This window comes from Salvelinus sp. IW2-2015, linkage group LG2 (assembly GCF_002910315.2).
Source record: "Salvelinus sp. IW2-2015 linkage group LG2, ASM291031v2, whole genome shotgun sequence".
Lineage (NCBI taxonomy): Eukaryota > Metazoa > Chordata > Actinopteri > Salmoniformes > Salmonidae > Salvelinus > Salvelinus sp. IW2-2015.
In genome coordinates this window covers 2,095,094-2,118,222 of record NC_036839.1, presented here as the reverse complement: position 1 = coordinate 2,118,222, position 23,129 = coordinate 2,095,094, and the positions used below count along the sequence as shown (strand labels likewise).

The window sequence follows — 23,129 nt, the reverse complement described above, 5'->3', positions numbered from 1 at the left end:
AGGGACAGATATTACGGGCCGTTTGTTGTTGTCAAGTTAGTGACCCAATCAATTCTTTAAAATCCATCTTAATGTTAATGCATTCAATATTATTATTACCGTATTTTACCGTTCTCATTGTCGAGTGGACATGTTGTTTGCTTACTGCACAACCTAGTCTACACTTGTCAGGAACAAGTTTTGGTGTATTTAATTTATTTTACGAGTTGCGGCCGGATGCCGAGTAGTTCAAATCAAATTGTATTTTTCACATACACATGGTTAGCAGATGTTAATGCGAGTGTAGCAAAATGCTTGTGCTTCTAGTTCCGACCGTGCAGTAATATCTAACAAGTAATCTAACAATTTCACAACAACTACCTTATACACACAAGTGTAAAGGAATGAATAAGAATATGTACATAAAAATATGTGGATGAGCGATGGCCGAACGGTGTAGACAAAATGCAGTAGATGGTATAGAGTACAGTATATACATATGAGATGAGTAATGAGTAAACATTATATAAAGTGGCATTGTTTATAACCCTTAAAAGAGTTAGATGCACTATTGTAAAGTGGTTGTTCCACTGGATATCATAAGGTGAATGCACCAATTTGTAAGTCGCTCTGGATAAGAGCGTCTGCTAAATGACTTAAATGTAAATGTAAAATGTAAATGTTTAAAAAGGCTAGTGATACATTTATTATATCCAATTTTTAATTATTAAAGTGGCTAGAGATTTGAGTCAGTATGTTGGCAGCAGCCACTCAATGTTAGTGATGGCTGTTTAACAGTCTGATGACCTTGAGAAATAAGCTGTTTTTCAGTCTCTCGGTCCCAGCTTTGATGCACCTGTACTGACCTCGCCTTCTGGATGATAGCGGGCAGTGGCTCGGGTGGTTGTTGTCCTTGATGATCTTTTTGGCCTTCCTGTGATTTCGAGTGGTGTAGGTGTCCTGGAGGGCAGGTAGTTTGTCCCAGGTGATGCGTTGAGCAGACCTCACTACCCTCTGAAGAGCCTTACCATTTTGGGCGGAGCAGTTGCCGTACCAGGCGGTGATACAGCCCGACAAATGCTCTCGATTGGGCATCTGTAAAAGTTTGAGTGTTTTTGGAGACAAGCCGAATTCCTTCAGCCTTCTGAGGTTGAAGAGGCGCTGCTGCGCCTTCTTCACCACGCTGTCTGTGTGGGTGGACCATTTCCGTTTGTCCGTGATGTGTACGCCGAGGAACTTAAAACTTTCCACATTCTCCACTAATGTCCCGTCGATGTGGATAGGGCGCTGCTCCCTCTGCTGTTTCCTGAAGTCCACGATCATCTCCTTTTGTTTTGTTGACGCTGAGTGTGAGGTTATTTTCCTGACACCACACTCTGAGGGCCCTCACCACCTCCCTGTAGGCCGGCTCGTTGTTGTTTGTAATCAAGCCTACCATTATAGTGTCGTCTGCAAACTTGATGATTGAGTTGGAGGCGTGCATGGCCACGCAGTCATGGGTGAACAGGGAGTACAGAAGAGGGCTGAGAACGCACCCTTGTGGGGCCCCAGTGTTGAGGATCAGCGGGGTGGAGCTGTTGTTTCCTAACATCACCACCTGGGGGCGGCCCTTCAGGAAGACCAGGACCCAGTTGCCCAGGGCGGGGTGGAGCTTAATGACGAGTTTGGAGGGTACTATGGTGTTGAATGCTTAGCTGTAGTCGATGAACAGCATTCTTACATAGGTATTCCTCTTGTCCAGATGGGTTAGGGCAGTGTGATTGCGTCGTGTGTGGACCTATTGGGGCGGTAAGCAAATTGGAGTGGGTCTAGGGTGTCAGGTAGGGTGGAGGTGATATGGTCCTTGACTAGTCTCTCAAAGCACTTCATGATGACGGAAGTGAGTGCTACGGGGCGATAGTCATTTAGCTCAGTTACCTTAGCTTTCTTGGGAACAGGAACAATGGTGGCCCTCTTGAAGCATGTGGGAACAGCAGACTGGGATAAGGATTGATTGAATATGTCCGTAAACACACCAGCCAGCTGGTCTGGGCATGCTCTGAGGACGCGGCTAGGGATGCCGTATGGGCCGGCAGCCTTGCGAGGGTTAACACGTTTAAATGTTTTTCTCATGTTGGCTGCAGTGAAGGAGAGCCCGCAGGTTTTGGTAGCTGATGGGTGTCACTGTATTGTTCTCAAAGCAAGCAAAGAAGTTGTTTAGTTTGTCTGGGAGCAAGACATTGTGGTCCGCGATGAGGCATGTTTTCTTTTTGTCGTCTGAGATTGACTGTAGACCCTGCCCCATAACTCTCGTGTCTGAGCCGTTGAATTGCGGCACTACTATGTCTCTATACTGACGCTTAGCTTGTTTGATTGCCTTGCGGAGGGAATAGCTACACTGTTTGTATTCAGTCATGTTTCCGGTCGCCTTGCCCGGTTGCCATCACCAAGCAGTGATGTAGGTAGTCAAGATGCTATCAATGGTGCAGCTGTAGAACTTTGAGGATCAGAGGGCCCATGCCAAATCTTTTCAGCCTGCTGATGGGGAAGAAGCACTTTTCACAACTGTGGTGGTGTGTTTTGACCATGATAGGTCGTTAGTGATGTGAGCACCAAGGAACTTGAAATGCTTGATCGTCTCCACTACAGCCCCGTGGCAAACTTAATTCGCCATGCAGACGTGGATGAACAGCGAGTACATGAGGGGGCTAAGCACGCACAGCTGAGGGACCCCCATGTTGAGGGTCAGCGTGCGGATGTTTTTGCCTACCCTCACCACCTTGGGGCGGCCCGTCAAAGTCCAGGATCGAAATTCAGTGGGAGGTGTTTAATCCTATAGGGTCCTTAACTTAGTGATGCACTTGGAGAGCACTATGGTGTTGAACGCTGAGCTGTATTCAATGACCAGCATTCTCATGTAGGTGTTCCCTTTGTCCAGGTGGGAAAGGGCAGTGTAGAGTGCAATAGAGATTGTGTCATCTGTGGGTCTGTTGGGGCGGTATGCAAATTGGAGTTGGTCTAGGGTTTCTGGGGTAATGGTGTTAATGTGAGTCATGACCAGCCTTTCAAAGCATTTCATGGCTACAGATGTGAGTGATACTGGGCGATAGTCATTTAGCAAAGTTACGTTGCCGTTCTTGGGAACGGGACTATGGTGGTCTGCTTGAAACATATGGGTATTACAAACTGAGTCAGGGAGAGGTTGAAAATGTCAGGGAAGACACTTGTCAGCGATTTATCTGAGTACGCGTCCTGGTAATCCGTCTGGCCCTGCGGCTTTCTGAATGTTAACGTGTTTAAAGGTCTTACTCACATTGGCTGCGGAGAGCATGATCACAGAGTCGTCCGGGACAGCTGGTGCTCTTATGCATGGTTCCGTGTTGCTTGCCTCGAAGCGCGCGCAAAGAAGGCATTAAGTCTAGTAGGCTCGTGTCACTGAGCAGCTCGCATCTGGGCTTCCCTTTGTAGTCTGTGATAGTTTGCAAGCCCTGGATTCAATCTTAGTCCTGTTTGATAGTTCGTCTGAGGGCATAGCGGGATTTCTTATAAGCTTCAGGGTTAGTCCTGTTCGTTGAAATCGGCAGCTCTACCCTTTATTCCGGTACGGATGTTGCCTGTAATCCATGGCTTCTGGTTGGGATATGTACGTACAGTCATTGTGGGGACGACATCGTCAATGCACTTATTGATGAAGCCGGTGACTGATGTGGTATTCACCTCAATGCCATTGGATGAATCACAGAACATATTCCAGTCTATACTGGCAAAACAGTCCTGTAGCGTAGCATCCGCATCATCTGACCACTTCCGTATTGAGCGAGTCACTAGTACATCCTGCTTTAGTTTTTGCTTGCAAGCAGGAATCAGGAGGATAGAATTATGGTCAGATTTGCTAAATGGAGGGCGAAGGAGAGCTTTGTACACTCTGTGTGTGGAGTAAAGGTGGTCAATAGTTTTTTTCCCTCTGGTTACATGTGACATGCTGGTAGAAATGAGTTAAAACGGATTTAAATTTGCCTGCGTCCCCGGCCAGTAGGAGTGCCGCTTATGGATGAGCATTTTCTTGTTTCCTTATGGCCTTATACAGCTCGTTGAGTGCGGTCTTCGTACCAGCATCGGTTTGTTGTGGTACACAGACGGCTATGAATAATATAGATGAGGACTCTCTTGGTAGATAGTGTGGTTTACAGCTTATCATGAGGTATTCTACCTCAGGCGAGCAATACCTTGTGACTTCTTTTATATTAGACATCGCACACCAGCTATTATTGACAAATAGACACACACCCCGCCCCTCGTCTTACCAGACGTAGCTGCTCTGTCCTGCAAATGCACGGAAAACCCAGCCAGCTCTATATTATCCGTGTCGGATAATCTTATCCCTTGACAGGGATTTGGGCCTGGTCTCCGGAGAGCATTATATCGTTCGCGACGGACTCTTTGTCCAGTTTGAGGTGAGTAATCGCTGTTCTGATGTCCAGAAGCTGTTTTCGGTCATAAGAGACAGTAGAAACAACTTTATGTACAAAATAAGTTACAGACAATGCGGAAAAAACTAACAAAATAGCACAGTTGGTTAGGAGCCCGTAAAACTGCCGCCATCCCCTCCGGCGCCATTATCATTCGCTTCTGATTCGTTGAAATAGAAGTCCTCATCCAAAACGAGGTTAGTAATCGCTGTTTTGATGTCCAGAAGCTCTTTTTGGTCATATGAAACAATGTCCGAAACATTATGTACAAAAAAAGTTAGGGCCAGCCCAAAAAAACACAAAATAGCACAATTGGTCAGGAGCCCGTAACAGTGGCCATCCCTCCGGGGGCCATTCTCGAATCCAACACACTGCCCTTCTGACTCGCAGTCCTCCTACCTTTACGGTCTACTCTTCACTGTCCTATCTGGTCAATAAAACAAAACAAAAAATAAATTGTTGTGTAGAYCTGAGGACTTGAGTTCTCAAATTTACTAATTGACCTTACAAAGATTAATATCTTCAATTTAACTTGCTTGGATCATAACAGCTCTGGCTCCATTTGTTTGAACTAACAGTTTGTCAACCGAGTTAAGGAGTGAAAATTGACTCATACTCCAAGACCTGAGACTTGACTGGACTGTTGCCTTTTTCCTCCCAGAACAAGATAAACCACTTGGTCATCAAGGACCTGCTGGACCCTATCAAGGAGCTGTTTGAGGACGTACGGAGGAAAGCTCTGATGAGAATGGAGTACGAGGGTCTGCACAAGAGCGAGGCCATCACCACGCCCGGTGCCCGCTTCCACAACGATCCGGCCGGCTTCGCAATGAACCGATACGCCTACTACGTCTGCTTCAAGTGCAAGAAGGTAGGCAGAATTCTGTTTCATAATAGAATGGATGTTTCCCTTAAAGGGCTAGTTCACTTTTTTAATATTCAAATTATTTGTATATTTAGTGTTGTCAATTTGGAAAAATAACCTTAAACTTCAAAATAATGAATAATATCTTTATCCCCTAGTGTCTGTCTGCGCCCCCCACGGTAATCTAATTAGCATAATAAAAGCATACCCATTGGTTWAAAAAATTAATAAAATAATACATTTGCATGGCCAATGGCAGCCTTCCCATCTGCGGTCCTCATAAGGGACTTCAGCTCAGTGTACCTCGACTGTGCAAAATTGGCAAAGATTGTGTTGATTAGCCCTGTTTCCAGTGTGCCCGCCAAGATGCGATTCTTTCTCCAAAACAGAGTAAAGACTGCCTTCTTGAGGACAAAGTAACAAAGCTGCTCCAAGGAGTTGGGCAGTTTTGACTTACCAACAGAACAGAAACAGAAACTGAAATGAAACATCGTTGCCAACTATTCACAACTATAACCTTAACCTAATTATCCTAACCTGCTACGTAAGTTCTCCTAACCTGCTACGAAAAGTCAAATCTGACGTTAATTTGACATAAGCTGGATCCCTTTTAGCCATGACCGGCCAGCCCTTGTGTTTTTAGACAGCCATATTTTGTTATTTATTAGGACTAATTAGAATGTTCATGCCTAGGCTAAATTAAATTAGAGAGGCATGATTTGTATTTGAAAACAGCTGTGTTTTATTTATTTATTAAAATGTTCGTACAATAGGACATGTTATTCGCAAAATTATATGATACAAATATTATATTTTTAAATTGTTTTATACTGTGTAGGTGACTTGTTCTAGGCTAAATGTTAGATTTTTCTTAAATAATATTCATTTATGATTTATAGCAGGGATGAAAAGGCGCAATGTTTTGCTTTTCAATAAAAAGCTCATTTCTATTCTGTTAAGATGAATGACAATAATGTAAATGTGATTTTGAGCACGGTGGGTCAAATCAAAGTTTATTTGTCACATGCGCCGAATACAATAGGTGTGGACCTTACAGTGAAATAGTGCAAAAAAGGCATTCGGTGAACAATAGGTAAGTAAAGAAATAAAACAAAAGTAAAAAGACAGGCTATATACATTAGCGAGGCTTTAAAAGTAGCGAGGCTACATACTGATTTGAGGTAGTATGTACATGTAGATATGGTTAAAGTGACTATGCATATATGATGAACAGAGAGTAGCAGTAGCGTAAAAGTGGGGGTGGTGGGTGGCGGGACACAATGCAAATAGCCCGGTTAGCCAATGTGCGGGAGCACTGGTTGGTCGGCCCAATTGAGGTAGTATGTACATGAATCTATAGTTAAAGTGACTGCATAAATGATAAACAGAGAGTAGCAGCAGCGTAAAAATAGGGATTTGGTTAGGGGTGGGCACACAATGCAAATAGTCCGGGTAGCCATTTTATTTGGGGTGGACGCCCTAATGCTTTACCTACACAATGCATATGGATGTCCAGTACATTTCTCAAATGTCCGGTCAATTCAAATCTTGCCGGTCACACTGTCCGCCGCCAAATTTTCTTAACTGAAACCCTGATATGGAAGTAATTTAGTACCCTCTAAAAAAGGGGTTAATTATGGGTAATAAAAAATATATATATTRTCCTGATCTTTCTTAAATATCTCAGATATAGGACAGACACTTTTAAAACCAAATGTATTTTGATGTATTTTTGGACTATCTGTTTTTCCATGTATGAGTATTTTCTGAATCATATATCACTAGGCTTTGGGATAGTTAAAAGGTCAGTGCCGGAGGACCTGAGGGACCTACTGGGTACATAACTCAAAAGCATACAGTGAATTCAAAAAGTATTCAGACGACTTGACTTTTTCCACATTTTGTGATGTTACAGCCTTATGGCAAAATTCATTTTCTCATCAATCTACACATAGTACCCCATAACAAAAAACCAAATGTTAGCAAATTTATTTTTAAAAATAAAGATACCTTGTTTACATAAGTATTCAGACAAAGCAACATTTGGTTTGTCATTATGGATTATTGTGTGTAGATTGAATAGTTTCCGAATGCACTGTATTTCTTCTATAGGCTAATAGCAGTAAGGCCAAATTCAATGTTTCATCAAATATTTTTGAAATATATTTTGTGAATACCTAAAGGGGTCCTGAAATTCCAAATCAAATTGCCAAATGATCCTTTGTCTGACCATCTTAAAACAATTGCATATGTTAGTTTAGGCTTAGACTTAAGGATTAACTTGTGAGAATACAGTAGCAGCAGGCATACATTTTCCCTACGTGGAATATATTTCGCAGAGGTCCTTCAGTCAATTTCGCTTGTCTCTAATAAACTACTTTGGGAGGCTTATCCACTGACCCATTCCCTTCCTCTGTTGCAGGCATACTTTGGGGGAGAGGCGCGCTGTGACGCGGAGGCAGGACAGGGAGATGACTACGACCCCAGCGAGCTGATCTGTGGAGCATGCTCAGATGTGTCCAGGGCACAGGTGGGTGGAGGAAAAGGTCCAGAGAATGCCTTAGGGCATTGACTCCATTGGGCTGTGTAACCGCATCCACAGTAGCATACTGCTTAGTATGCATGGCCAATACATTGCTGAATACTTGGTAGTATCCAAGTTTGTATAGTGGGACACATCTTGACACTTTAACTCCTGACACTATCACTTAAAATGAAGACATTATTTTTCAAATAATACGATTTATTGTCCATTTCAATATAAATTAATTTTGTAACCTCAACAATACAATTGACACACTATACATCCCTGAAAGTGATATATATACACATCCATGTTCTGTCTGCAGATGTGTTCCAAGCACGGGACAGACTTTCTGGAGTACAAATGCCGTTACTGCTGCTCGGTGGCTGTTTTCTTCTGCTTCGGCACCACTCACTTCTGTAACGCCTGCCATGATGACTTCCAGAAGATGACCAGTGTGCCCAAGGAGGAGCTGCCTCACTGTCCTGCAGGTACTGACTTACCGTTCAAAATGCATCATTATAACATAACAGTTTTTGCTCTGTACGGAAAGTGCTCCATCTTAGCTTGACTGCTGATATGCATACTTCTTCGGGATTGTATTTAAAAGTAAACAAAATTAACGAAATACTGAACAAAACACTAAAAGATTGCTTGTGAGTGTAGTATTCCTTTAAGCCCTTAGCTCCTTTAAGGAGCATATCAAGCCGTTGTCAAATGTCCTCTATTTCACTCGGTACGGGGCAAGTTTTTTGTTGTCACCACAGTTGAAGCACCAGGTATGCAACCAGACAACCGGACCAATACCCTATTTATCTATTCAGTTATTTACCTACCCGTTATTTATAACCAGGAACGTTGATTTAGCGCCTATTTACGATAGTATCTTCTGGCCGGGGAGCTTTGTTAAGAGCCCCAACACTTGCTCTAAACGTTAACATGCATCGCTTGCGGTACGAACGTATCTTTCGTATCAGTGAAAAATAATTTAAAAACAAAAGGTTCAATGAAAACAAAAGGTTTTCAACAAAAGGTTCTATGAAAAGTGTGGCGTTGAGTGAGAAAGGAAATGGTTGCATATCCCAGAACCAATGTGTGTGTCTGTGAGCAGGGGTTGGGAGAGAGAGCTTTGAATTTTGTGCAGATGAGGGATATACATTTTTAAATAAATTATACATCTAATTTATTTATTTATTTATTGTCTTATCATAATGGAACAGTCCACAACCCTTTACCCTAGACACCCACCTGAATGAAGAGAAAACCCTATCTGTTTTACAGAAAGATAAATGCAGTCAGAGACCTACTAGAGCAGTACCTCCCCCTCAATTTTCTGAGCCTGCCTGGCAGGGTTGGTCCTACAAAGCCAGGGCCCCCTGCTGGGATATATGGATGCTTAAATATCCTGACCTAGTGAGATATACATGGCGGAGGCTCAATCAAGCTAGTCGTCTTGACTTGTTTCTCATGTCATTCTCATTGGCACCAAAAGTGATACAAGTGTTGATAGGGAATAGAATGTGGTAGGACCATCAGATAATTGGCATATACATTACTTTTAATGAATTTCCACGTGGGCGAGGATATTTGGACATTTAATCAAAGCCTATTGGATGATAATATGTTTTTAACTAGGACAGAAGAATTTATAACTGACTTTTTCCAACATAACATAGTTACAGCAAATCTGCTTATTGTATGGTACACTTTAAATGTGCCTTTAGAGGTCATGCAATTCAGTACTTATCTCTAAAACCAAAGTAATTTAGGTCAAAGAAGTCCATACTAACAAAGGAAACAGAACAGATATATAGCAGTAAAAACTGTACCGTGGAGGCACAGAATAATTCAGTGGAAAAACAAGAAGAAATGGAGGAATTTATTCAAAAAAGATCAAGTGTAATATATTATAATAATAAAGCAAACTGGATGGAAAAAGTGGAAAAATACACCAAATCCTTTTTAATCTTCAACATAGAAATGCTACCAAAAAMAATCTACTGAAACGTGTTACAAATGATGGCGTCACCTATGATTCACCAAATTATTTTTTTAAAGAAGAAGCAAAGTGAGCTAAGCATATGTTTTCATTTCTGTCTCCTCCAGCTCCTCTAACCAAAGCTAATTGTATATATTTTTTTCTATGAATAATGAAAAATTAACAGTCATCAAGACTCAAGTGAAGGTGAAATTACAGAAGAAGAACATCTTGATGCAATTAAAGCTTTTATGTCTGGGAGAACTCCAGGGCTGGATGGCATACCAGTTGAGGTATACCAAACTATGGGTTAAAATCATGTATAGTGACCCTAGGTGTAAAATAGTAAATAATGGCTACTTCTCAAAAAGGTTTAAACTGTCATGAGTAGTAAAAGAAGGTTGTCCACTATCGGCATATCTATTTATTATGGCCATTGGAATGTTAGATATTAAAATCAGATCCAACAATAATATCAAGGGATTAGAAATACAGGGCTTAAAAACAAATGTGTCATTTTACGCTGATGATTCATGTTCATCTTTTAAATCCACAACACGGATCCCTCCACAGCCTCTTTGATGATCTTGATCATTTTTCTAACCTCTCTGGATTACAACCAAATTATGATAAGTGTACTATATTAGTTATTGGATCACTGAAAAATACAACTATTACTTTACCATGTAGTTTACCAATATAATTGTCTGATGGTGTTCAAATTTATTTATAAAGCCCTTCTTACATCAGCTGATATCTCAAAGTGCTGTACAGAAACCCAGCCTAAAACTCCAAACAGCAAGCAATGCAGGTGTAGAAGCACGGTGGCTAGGAAAAAACTGCCTAGAAAGGCCAGAACCTAGGAAGAAACCTAGAGAGGAACCAGGCTATGAGTGGTGGCCTGTCCTCTTCTGGCTGTGCCGGGTGGAGATTATAACAGAACATGGCCAAGATGTTCAAATGTTCATAGATGACCAGCAGGGTCAAATAATAATAATCACWGTGGTAGTCGAGGGTGCAACAGGTCAGCACCTCAGGAGTAAATGTCAGTTGGCTTTTCATAGCAGATCATTCAGAGTATCTCTACCGCTCCTACTGTCTCTAGAGAGTTGAAAACAGCAGGTCTGGGACAGGTAGCGCGTCCGGTGAACAGGTCAGGGTTCCATAGCCGCAGGCAGAACAGTTGAAACTGGAGCAGCAGCACGGCCAGGTGGACTGGGGACAGCAAGGAGTCATCAGGCCAAGTAGTGGTGATGTGGATATACTCAGTATACATATCCCAAAATAAATAAATGATCTCACTCCAATACATTTGAATAAAAAGTTAGCAAAAATAGATAAGATCTTGCTACCATGGAAAGTTAAATACCTTTCTATTTGTGGAAAATCACCCTGATTAACTCTAATTGATTATTATTATTATTTCTTTTTACTCTAATTGATAAATACATTTTTTTATTTAACTTGGCAAGTCAGTTAATGACAAATTGTTATTTACAGTGACGGCCTAGGAACAGAACAGTGGGTTAAACTGCCTTGTTCAGGGGCAGAARGACATATTTTTACCTTGTCAGCTCGGAGATTCGATCTAGCAACCTTTCGGTTACTGGCCCAACGCTCTAACCACTAGGCTACCTGCCGTCGAAGATTAACCTTTACTTAATATCCATCCCGGATCCGGGATCCTCCTCATCAAAAAAGCTGACTAGCATAGCCTAGCCTAACGGGACAGGGATATCATATAATATAATTTTCATGAAATCACAAGTCCAATACAGCAAATGAAAGATAAACATCTTGTGAATCCAGCCATCATTTCCGATTTTAAAAATGTTTTACAGCGAAAACACAATATGTATTTCTATTAGCTAACCACAATAGCCAAAGACTCAACCGCATATTTTCACCATGTTTCTACCGCATAGGTAGCTATCACAAAACCGACCAAATAGAGATATAATTAGTCACTAACCAAGAAACAACTTCATCAGATGACAGTCTTATAACATGTTATACAATAAATGTATGTTTTGTTCGAAAATGTGCATATTTGAGGTATAAATCATAGTTTTACATTGCAGCTACCATCAAAAATATCACCAAAGCAGCCAGAATAATTACCTGTCTCTTATACACATCTAGATGTGTATAAGAGACAGGTTATATTCACTTACCACAATAGCCAAACACACAAACGCATTTATTCACCGCATAGATAGCATTCGCAAAAACCAGCAAAAGATATAAAATTAATCACTAACCTTGAACAACTTCATCAGATGACAGTCTTATAACATCAGGTTATACAATACACTTATGTTTTGTTCGAAAATGTGCATATTTAGAGCTGCAAACCGTGGTTATACATTGTGAAAATGTAGCAACATTTCCCCAGAATGTCAGGAGCTATTTTGGACACTCACCTAATCTGACCAAAGAACTCATCATAAACTTTACTAAAAAATACATGTTGTACAGCAAATGAAAGATACACTGGTTCTTAATGCAACCGCCGTGTTAGATTTTTAAAAATAACTTTACCATAACAAACAGCTTGCGTTATTGCGAGACAGCGCCCGCCAAAACGGCGGAGAATAGAAATAACATTTTCCACAGAAATACGAAATAACATCATAAATTGTTCTTACTTTTGCTGAGCTTCCATCAGAATCTTGTACAAGGAGTCCTTGGTCCAGAATAAATCGTTGTTTGGTTTTAGAATGTCCTTTTCTCCTGTCGAATTAGCAACCTTAGCTAGCCATGTGGCGCGAACATGCCCATCTTCTCTTGACGCAAAGAACGGAAAATTCCAAAAGTCCCAATAAACGTTGAATAAACTGATAAAACTCGGTTGAAAAAAACGACTTTATGATGTTATTATCACATGTATCAAATCAAATCAGAGCCGGAGATATCCGCCGTGTATACCGAACGCTTATCAGAAGACAATGTCGACGTACTTCGCGCGCCAGAGAAGACAAAGAAATTTCCAGACCTGTCACTCCAAAAGCTCTTGTTCGGCCTCAGATCAAGCTAGACACCCCATTCCACCTTCCACTGCCTGTTGACATCTAGTGGAAGGCGTATGAAGTGCATGCATATCGATAAATATAAGGCAATTGAATAGGCAGGCCCTGGAACAGAGCATCGTTTTCAGATTTTTCACTTCCTGTATGGAAGTTTGCTGCAAAATGAGTTCTGTTTTACTCACAGATATAATTCAAACAGTTTTAGAAACTTGAGTGTTTTCTATCCAATAGTAATAATAATATGCATATTGTATGATCTAGAATAGAGTACGAGGCAGTTTAATTTGGACACGATTTTTTCCAAAGTGAAAACAGCGCCCCCCTATTGACAAGAATTTAAGTATAATCTTCGTAAATGATATCATAAATACGACTAGTGGAGTTACGTCATACACGCAGCTAACTAAAACATATGGAAATGTCTGCTCTACCCAAAATTACAACCAACTAATTGCGGCAGTGGAAGAGGGAAAAAGTAAGGAACTTGTCTGTCGGCCCTGCATTAAAGGCCATAATTGGTTAAAGAAAATTGTGATAAAAAATTGACAGCCTTGCCATATAGTTTGAAAAATAGTTGGGAAGAGATTTTTGATGTACCGATTCCATGGCACATGGTTTATGAACTGATACGCAAAACGACGCCGGATTCAAAACTTAGAATTCTTCAAGTTAAGTTATTATAAAGAATTCTTGCAACCAACAGAATAGAATGACTAAGGTGGAATCAAATGTTTGCCCTCAGATAAAGTATTTCAATCCAAATTCCTCATTGTTCCCCTTCCATCCCCAGGTCCCAAAGGCAAGCAGTTGGAGGGGACGGAGTGCCCCTTACACGTGGTTCACCCTCCCACCGGCGAGGAGTTTGCCCTGGGCTGTGGAGTGTGCAGGAACGCCCATACCTTCTAAAATCACCCAGTTCTGAAAACCCAGAGACCTGTACCGAACACTCGTTCTTCTTCTGTGACTGCAGGCTGTTGGCTGCAGCCAGAGCCCAGCCTGTCAAGTATTTCCTCGTGTTGGCTCTCGTGGTCAGGTGGCCATGGACACTGTTTCAGGTATTTCTAACGTACCCAAGAGTCCCAAGTTGTGCTCTTCAACATACCAATCAAAGTCTTCAAGGCTTTACTACAAAAACAGCTCTCTGTGGATTCCAGAGGAAACTCCCATGTAAAAAAAAATATTATTAGTATTATTATTTTTTTTAACTTGTGACGTGTTTGCATGCGGCCGTTGTAACCCCTCGGCTTCCATAGACGTTGCACACCTCCCGATCACTGAAGTGTAAAAAAGTATTTAAAAATTGTATATGAAATACATTTTGCTTAGGCAACTGGATGGACTTGGATATATAAAAGGAAAACAAATGTGACAGGCCTTATTTCCAGCTTCCTAACTATGAATTCTAAATATTGTTGTATGTAAACAGACTTTTTTTTCCCGTAATCCTGTACAGTATTCTCTCCACTGTCGAGTGCATCAGGGGTGCATCAGGGGACAACAACAAAAAAAGAGGAGGATTCTGATGAGGGGGTGAAAAAGTGTACGATTTATCTAATCTTGTATATAATGATAGTATCCAAAATAGCTGTATTCCGAAGTTGCTACTCTACACTTCAGTTTCGTTTGATATTCTGGGTTATGTTTTGAGCCAGAACTTTTAATGAAGTGCAATACTGAGTGTGCCTCCTATCTTGCAGCGGTTTAACCTATGGAATGTATGTCAATAAAAGCCACTGTACATTTTTATACAGTGATGAACACAGTCGTGTATTACTCCCAATTCAAAATGTCCGATCACTTATGTTCTCTGAAAATGCAGAGGATCCCAGCGTCTTCAGGGTGTGAAGGTTGATTGATGTGAACCCTTTTTTTAGTTCCTCAATTAGACAAATAACGTGGTGGTACAAACATTTTTTCTGTCATTTTTTAAAACAACTGAGAAGGTGATTACGCTATAGGCTACCATTGTATTGTAAAGGAGTGCTAACTGAACGTGTTGGGAGCCAGTCTTCACCAAATATAAAAAATAATTGTGATTCTGTAATGCTTCTCCATCATTAGGAGGCAGGCGGGACATATGGGTATGGGGGTTTGAGAGAAAAAACAAACAGCTGCTGTTATAAAAGCTTAATACTTGTGAATCTGCTCTGTATCTGTGATGGATGGAGTTGAATGGTAATAAACCAGGTTCTCTGTTTCGCAAGGTACATTCAAGCGGACTCCTGTGTGTTTATTTCACCGGGTTATAGTTTTACCACACCAATGCAAGTCATTTCATACAGTATACTGCTGAGACAGTCATCACCACATGTATTTGGAAAGTGATGCTAGCTAATGTTTTTAATTTGCCTCTTTGGTTTGTTCTGCCCAATAGTAACTAAATGGTGAATGATGACTGGAGTCATTTTCTTTCGAAGTGAGTAGATAACATGTTTCTGAACACTAACGCTACTAAATGATTCCTGATAATGCCATGATTAAGAAAAATCATGATGTGAGAAGGTTACAGAGGCTACAACAAAACATGCTCATTTCTCCCTATTACCAGTAACGGGATCTTAGCTTTTGGGGGGGATCATTGTCTCTAACTTTATTTTTCATCGTTATTCACAGTTAATTCACAAGTCCATCATCTAATCTTACAATAAATGTGACTCAAATGACATGACATTATTCACCATTCAGTTCCTATTGGACAAAAAAAAAGTTGACTGTGCCTAATATGAAACAAATCTCAAATCCAAAATTCTGGTAATATATAGAGACAAATTATATATTTTTTGCTTCACGGTCCAAATTCATATGGTGTTGACTGTAATGTAGAGAATATGAATTGCCAGTTATTATTACTATTACTGCTGCACAGTTTTACACAGAAAAGGGCAATACATCGGCCATTCAATGCCAAAGGACTTCATGAAATTGTAATCTGTCTCTTAATTTTTTCCATACTTTGGGCAGATTATTATTTCTTAATTGGGCAGGAGCTCACCAGAACTGAGTACAGGCACTTTACGTTTTCTACTGCTTGAGTTCCTGCACCTCTTATAAAACATTTGCTCAAAAGTATTGTACAGTTCCTGCATGTAAATATAAACAGTACCGCCACCCAAAATGAGTACCGGCACCTATTTTAGTCAAGCACTGCATATGCCGTACTGCTGTGCAGTAAAGCAGACTTCACTGTGTTTGAGACATGCTATGCATTATGTTATGTTTCCTCCTAAGTAGGTATTCTAAAAAATAATTTTTTAAATATTCAACACAGGACCCAGCCATTTTATACAGTACCACCACAAATAGAACAATGAGACAAATATTTCACTGGATGTATGAATGTGAAGCATCGGGTTGGCGTTTCCACTCACTACCAAATATGGTGGTGAGAGGAAGACAAGTGGCTGAAGATGGAGCGAGATGGATTTTGGCCGACATTCTGCACATTTTCTCATGGATTAAACGTTTGCTCTCAATACAATTTTCGCTTTCCAAAACTAAAATATGTTACGAACAAAGTAGAGTAAGTGTTGTACCCTTTGCCAAATTTTTTTTTTAAATGGCGCTGTTTAGAACGAGTGCAAGAGCTAATTGAGTTATTGCACACGCGCTCTTCAAAGTAAGCATTCCTAATGCAAATAATGCTAGCTCGTGCTTGGCTCTGTCCCACCTCCTTGCTTGTTCTGCCCACTGTTATTAATTTGTTCCCATTGGAAATGACAGGCTGTGGTCTGTATCTTGGGTCAGTTATAAAAAAATATTTGGTATCACCCACAATGCACCGCTTCTGTCACAACTCATCGCCATTTCAGGGATGGGGGGCGGGAGCAAGCTGAAACTCCCACGAAGGAATTAATGTCACCGGAAATATAGCAATTCACACGAAACATACTGTATCTTCAAGAAAACTAAATCTTGCTCAATCTTAAACTGATGGCACCGAGTTGGTTCCCGATAAGTGTTATTTGGCTCGGGCGAATGAGWTTTTCATTATGGGGTTGAAGTTTCGATTTTCCACTGCGAACAGATAACCGTTAGCTATCCAGCCAAGTGTAAACATAAGGTAAGGAAGGGGATGGGTATGCTAACAGCTAGCTAACGTTAGCTTTCCTTCCACCACAAATCAATGTTTGTCAAGATCAACATCTTATTATTCACTTAAGTAGATAACTAAAACCAAACGTTAAATTCTAAATATGTCATCTACCAAATCATTTGACTAGGAAATGTTACGTGTTGACTAGCTAGTTAGCTAATGTTATCTACTTTAACATTGCCACAGCCATACAATTAGGAATTACAATACTAGAAAGGATATGAACCTTCTTATGATGTTATAAAGGTCAGCCAGTGCTGTGATAAGATTTGTTTAAAAATAATGAATTTGAAGAATGTGTCTACTGTATGTTTGTTAGCTTACCTAGCCAGCCAGTTTTAAAGAAATGATTCCATAAATTTTTACAATATGCCAACATTCTATTCAAACAATGCAATCAATCCACAGTCATACAGTGGCTGAAATCAGTTGATGATAGGACTGAGACAAGTTGTAAATGTAAGTAACAAGTACTAATATTGTATCATATAGCACTTCCACGATCCAAGATGGCTTAGCAGTTCAGACGTCATTTTTGTCCTCGTACTGTCTTGTCCTGTATATATATATATTTACACCTTCTTCGCATATCTTTTATATATTTTATTATCCAAGAACTCAACTACAAAAGCTTTCCTGTAAAAGCTTTCCTGCAACCCGCCTCACCAATTACAAAAAAAAAAGTATTATTTACCTCAAATCTGAAAATCCACAGTGGAAGCTAGCCAGGGGCTAATCAGAAGCTAGCCAGGGGCTAATCAGAAGCTAACCAGAAGCTATCCGAAAGCTAATCTGAAGCTGCCCAGAAGTTAGCCGGTTTGCTGGCTAGTGTTGGTGTTTCAGCTGCCCACGTTTTGTGGTCATCAGCTATTCCTTTAGCTCGATAATCTACCGGCACTTTTGTGCAACGCGACTCGGACCGGAGCATACCGGGCCTTTTTTTTCTTCTCTCAGTTTCCCCGGATTTCAGCCGCAGGCTCTGGACATTTGCACCTTGATTTCGCAGCTAGCTAGCTGCAAACCGTGTGACTATTGGCTTACGTCAATCCCGGAGCAAACTCAAATTATTCCGGAGCTAGCCAGCTGAGGAGTTCCATCAGCCATTCCTGGGCTACAGTCACCTATCCGGACCCGTTTTTTTTTTTTTGCTGCAGATACGGAGCCCCACCGGGCCTTCACGACTGACTGCCGACGTTATCTGCCCGAGGGAGTTATCCAACTGGCACCTCCGTCGCGACGTTACCTGAACGCTCATCTGGGCCCGCTAATCGTTAGCTGTCTTATCGGCTGCTATCTGAATAAGTATATCGGACAATTTTTTTCTTGGTCACTATATCTATTTTGCCAATTGGATTGATCCACTCTACACACGGAACCCCACTAATCTACCGACGGAAACGCACGAGGTGTCTAAAAAAGACCTCCATCCTATGCTATCTTGCTACCGATAGCCATCTACCCGGCCAGCTGTCTGATCGCCGTGACCCCAACCAACCTCTACTCACTGGACCCTTATTGATCACTCGATTAAGCATGCCTCTCCTTAATGTAAATATGCCTTGTCCATTGCTGTTCTGGTTAGTGTTTATTGGCTTATTTCACTGTAGAGGCCTCTAGCCCTGCTCACTTATACCATATCCAACCTTTCAGTTCCCCACCCACACTATCGATGACATCACCTGTTTCAATGATGTTCTAGAGACATTATCTCTCTCATCATCACTCAATACCTAGGTTTACCTCCACTGTATTCACATCCTACCATACCTTTGTCTGGTACATTATTCCTTGAAGCTATTTTATCGCCCCCAGAAACGTCCTTTGACTCTCTTTTAGACGTTCTAGACGACCAATTCTCATAGATTTTAGCCGTACCCTTATCCTACTCCTCCTCTGTTCCTCTGGTGATGTAGAGGTGAATCCAGGCCCTGCAGTACCTAGCTCCACTCCTATTCCCCAGGCGCTCTCTTTTGATGACTTCTAACCGTAATAGCCTTGGTTTCATGCATGTTAACATTAGAAGCCTCCTCCCTAAGTTTGTTTTGTTCACTGCTTTAGCACACTCTGCCAACCCGGATGTTTTAGCCGTGTCTGAATCCTGGCTTAGAAAGACCACCAAAAACTCTGACATTTCATCCCCAACTACAAATTTTCAGACAAGATAGAACGGCCAAAGGGGGCGTGGTGCAATCTACTGCAGAGGATTGCCTGCAGAGTTCTGTTTTACTATCCAGGTCTGTCCCAAACAATTTGAACTTCTACTTTTAAAAATCCACTTCTCTAAAAACAAGTCTCTCACCGTTGCCGCCTGCTATAGACCACCCTCTGCCCCAGCTGTGCTCTGGACACCATATGTGAACTGATTGCCCCCCATCTATCTTCAGAGCTCGTGCTGCTAGGCGACCTAAATTGGAACATGCTTAACACCCCCAGCCATCCTACAATCTAAGCTTGATGCCCTCAATCTCACACAAATTATCAATGAACCTACCAGGTACCACCCCAATCCGTAAACACGGTACCCTCATAGATAGCATCCTAACCAATGCCTCCAATACACCTCTGCTGTTTTCAACCAAGATCTCAGCGATCACTGCCTCATTGCCTGCATCCTAATGGGTCAGGGTCAAACGACTCACTCATCACTGTCAAACGCTCCCTGAAACACTTCAGCGAGCAGGCCTTTCTAATCGACCTGGCCCGGGTATCCTGGAAGAATATTGATCTCATCCCGTCAGTAGAGGATGCCTGGATATTTTTTTTAAATGCCTTCCTCACCATCTTGAAATAAGCATGCCCCATTCAAGAAATTTAGAACCAGAACAGATATAGCCCTTGGTCTCTCCTGACCTGACTGCCGTTAACCAACAGAAAAACATCCTATGGCGTTCTGCATTAGCATCGAACAGCCCCCGTGATATGCAACTTTTCAGGGAAGTAGAAACCAATATACACAGGCAGTTAGAAAAGCAAGGCTAGCTTTTTCAAGCAGAAATTTGCTTCCTGCAACACAAATTCAAAAAAGTTCTGGGACACTGTAAAGTCCATGGAGAATAAGAACACTCCTCCCAGCTTCCAACTGCATGAAGATAGGAAACACTGTCACCACCGAAAATCCACTATATTGAGAATTTCAATAAGCATTTTTCTACGGCTGGCCATGCTTACCACCTGGCTACCCCTACCCGGTCAACAGCACTGCCCCCCCTGCTACTCGCCCAAGCCTTCCCCATTTCTCTTTCTCCCAAAACAGTCAGCTGATGTTCTGAAAGAGCTGCAAAATCTGACCCTTACAAACAGCGGGCTAGATAATCTGGACCCTTTCTTTCTAAAACTATCTGCTGAAATTGTTGCCACCCTATTACTAGCCTTTTCAACCTCTCTTTCGTGTCGTCTGAGATTCCCAAAGATTGGAAAGCAGCTGCGGTTATCCCCCTCTTCAAAGGGGGGACACTCTTGACCCTAACAGCTACAGACCTATATCTATCCTACCCTGCCTTTCTAAGGTCTTCGAAAGCCAAGTCAACAAACAGATTACCGACCATTTCGAATCCCACCAACCTTCTCCGCTATGCAATCTGGTTTCAGAGCTGGTCATGGTGCACCTCAGCCACGCTCAAGGTCATAAACGATATCTTAACCGCCATCGATAGGAAACAATACTGTGCAGCCGTATTCATCGACCTGGCCAAGGCTTTTGACTCTGTCAATCACCACATTCCTCATCGGCAGACTCGACAGCCTTGGTTTCTCTAATGATTGCCTCGCCTGGTCACCAACTACTTCTCTGATCGAGTTCAGGTGTCAAATCGGAGGGTCTGTTGTCCGGGCCTCTTGCGAGTCTCTATGGGGTGCCACAGGGTTCAATTCTTGACCGACTCTCTCTCTGTATACATCAATGATGTCGCTCTTCTGCTGGTGATTCTCTGATCCATCTCTACGCAGACGACACTATTCTGTATACTTCTGGCCCTTCTTTTGACACTGTGTTAACAACCTCCAGGCGAGCTTCAATGCCATACAACTCTCCTTCCGTGGCCTCCATTTGCTCTTAAATACAAGTAAACTAAATGCATGCTCTTCAACCGATCGCTGCCTGCACTGCCCGCCTGTCCAACATCACTACTCTGGACGGCTCTGACTTAGAATATGTGGACAACTACAAATACCTAGGTGTCTGGTTAGACTGTAAACTCTCCTTCCAGACTCACATCAAACATCTCAATCCAAAGTTAAATCTAGAATTGGCTTCCTATTCCGCAACAAAGCATCCTTCACTCATGCTGCCAAACATACCCTTGTAAAACTGACCATCCTACCAATCCTCGACTTCGGTGATGTCACTTTACAAAATAGCCTCCAAAACCCTACTCAATAAATTGGATGCAGTCTATCACAGTGCCATCCGTTTTGTACCAAAGCCCCATATACTACCCACCACTGCGACCTGTACACTCTCGTTGGCTGGCCCTCGCTTCATACTCGTCGCCAAACCCACTGCGCTCCAGGTCATCTACAAGACCCTGCTAGGTAAAGTCCCCCCTTATCTCAGCTCGCTGGTCACCATAGCAGCACCTACCTGTAGCACGCGCTCCAGCAGGTATATCTCTCTGGTCACCCCCAAAACCAATTCTTCCTTTGGCCGCCTCTCCTTCCAGTTCTCTGCTGCCAATGACTGGAACGAACTACAAAAATCTCTGAAACTGGAAACACTTATCTCCCTCACTAGCTTTAAGCACCAGGTGTCAGAGCAGCTCATAGATTACTGCACCTGTACATAGCCCATCTATAATTTAGCCCAAACAACTACCTCTTTACCTACTGTATTTATTTATTTATTTTGCTCCTTTGCACCCCATTATTTCTATCTCTACTTTTTCTATCTCTACTATCTCTACTCTACTTTTTTTTTTTTACTTGCTATATTGTATTTACTTCGCCACCATGGCCTTTTTATATTTTTATTTATTTATATATATATTTTGTTTGCCTTCACCTCCCTTATCTAACCTCACTTGCTCATATTGTATATAGACTTATTTTTCACTGTATTATTGACTGTATGTTTGTTTTACTCCATGTGTAACTATGTGTTGTTGTATGTGTCGAACTGCTTTGCTTTATCTTGGCCAGGTCGCAATTGTAAATGAGAACGTGTTCTCAATTTGCCTACCTGGTTAAATAAAGGTGAAATAAATAAAATAAATAAACTCACAGCTTTCCAAAAAACAAAAATGTAGCTATGGTCTGTTTACATTTGTTGTCTATTTATACAGAAAACTGGTATAAAACCTGTATGAACTGTATATATTCATGACAATATTTTAGGTTGACAATTCTATTACACTATTGATGATGCATCACATGCATTACTTTTATTTTCCCGCATAAGTCAAATCTGGATTATGTCTCTACTTTTGCCATTCATTCCAATTACACTGTTTTTTCCCCTAGCCAATATGGCTACCATGTTCACCCCATTCTGTAACTGAGGGTTACATAGTCCCTCTAGTCATTTATTAGTATACTGGGCCAGACAGCTTCCTTCCATGCATGAGGATGCTAGCTAGCCCTTCAACGCTTGCAGTCCGTTATACAGTTGTAACAGTAAGTACAGTTATTTAAACAGTAACGTTCCATCCAATGACTGTATATATGAATGGACAAAGGCATTAATCACATGACACCATTGATTCCTATGTAAAGACTCAATAGTGCATTGAATCCAAAGATGCATGACGACTAACAAAAATACACGCGCCAATTTAATTGCATTAAATTATGCAAATTAACTCATAGACCGATAAGCATTAACAGTCAAATGTATTTTCGGGAGTTAATCGATTAACTGTTAACATCTCTACTCAAAATATGTCAGCTAGCTAAGTTAGCAAGGTTATGAATACAACTCCCATCTGCTATCAACATCAAGATACGATTTGAGAGCACTAGCTAGTTAGCTCCAAAAGGGGTTAAAGCTTTGACCTACATGCTGACAGTGACTTCAGAGCTATTCAGTGTAATGTTGCATGCTATAACGAAACTTCTGTACTTTTCGATACTAGAACATGAAAAACGGTTCGGTACTAGAATTTTAGTCGCCTTGTAACTTCTGTCAATTGTGTCTCACGTCGTGTAATGATCGAGAGGATCAAGTTCATGCCTCTTTCCTGCTCCACTTACTACTCATTGCTAGACTTGGGAGGCATCCAG

The 23,129-nt window shown here is 41.4% G+C and overlaps 1 protein-coding gene across 22 annotated transcripts in view; it reads left to right on the top strand.

Annotated features, from left to right (window-relative positions):
* Positions 1 to 15,037, top strand: part of LOC111973092 (E3 ubiquitin-protein ligase MYCBP2) — a 309,758-nt gene extending 294,721 nt beyond the window's left edge. For all 22 annotated transcript variants that reach the window (XM_024000406.1, XM_024000384.1, XM_024000447.1 and 19 more), the window contains 4 exons: positions 5,089 to 5,298; positions 7,715 to 7,822; positions 8,142 to 8,307; positions 13,614 to 15,037. In XM_024000406.1, the coding sequence (XP_023856174.1) occupies positions 5,089 to 5,298; positions 7,715 to 7,822; positions 8,142 to 8,307; positions 13,614 to 13,729 (600 nt within the window). In that variant the 3' untranslated portion in view covers positions 13,730 to 15,037. The remainder of the gene's footprint in view (positions 1 to 5,088; positions 5,299 to 7,714; positions 7,823 to 8,141; positions 8,308 to 13,613) is intronic.
* Positions 15,038 to 23,129: the final 8,092 nt, after the last annotated feature.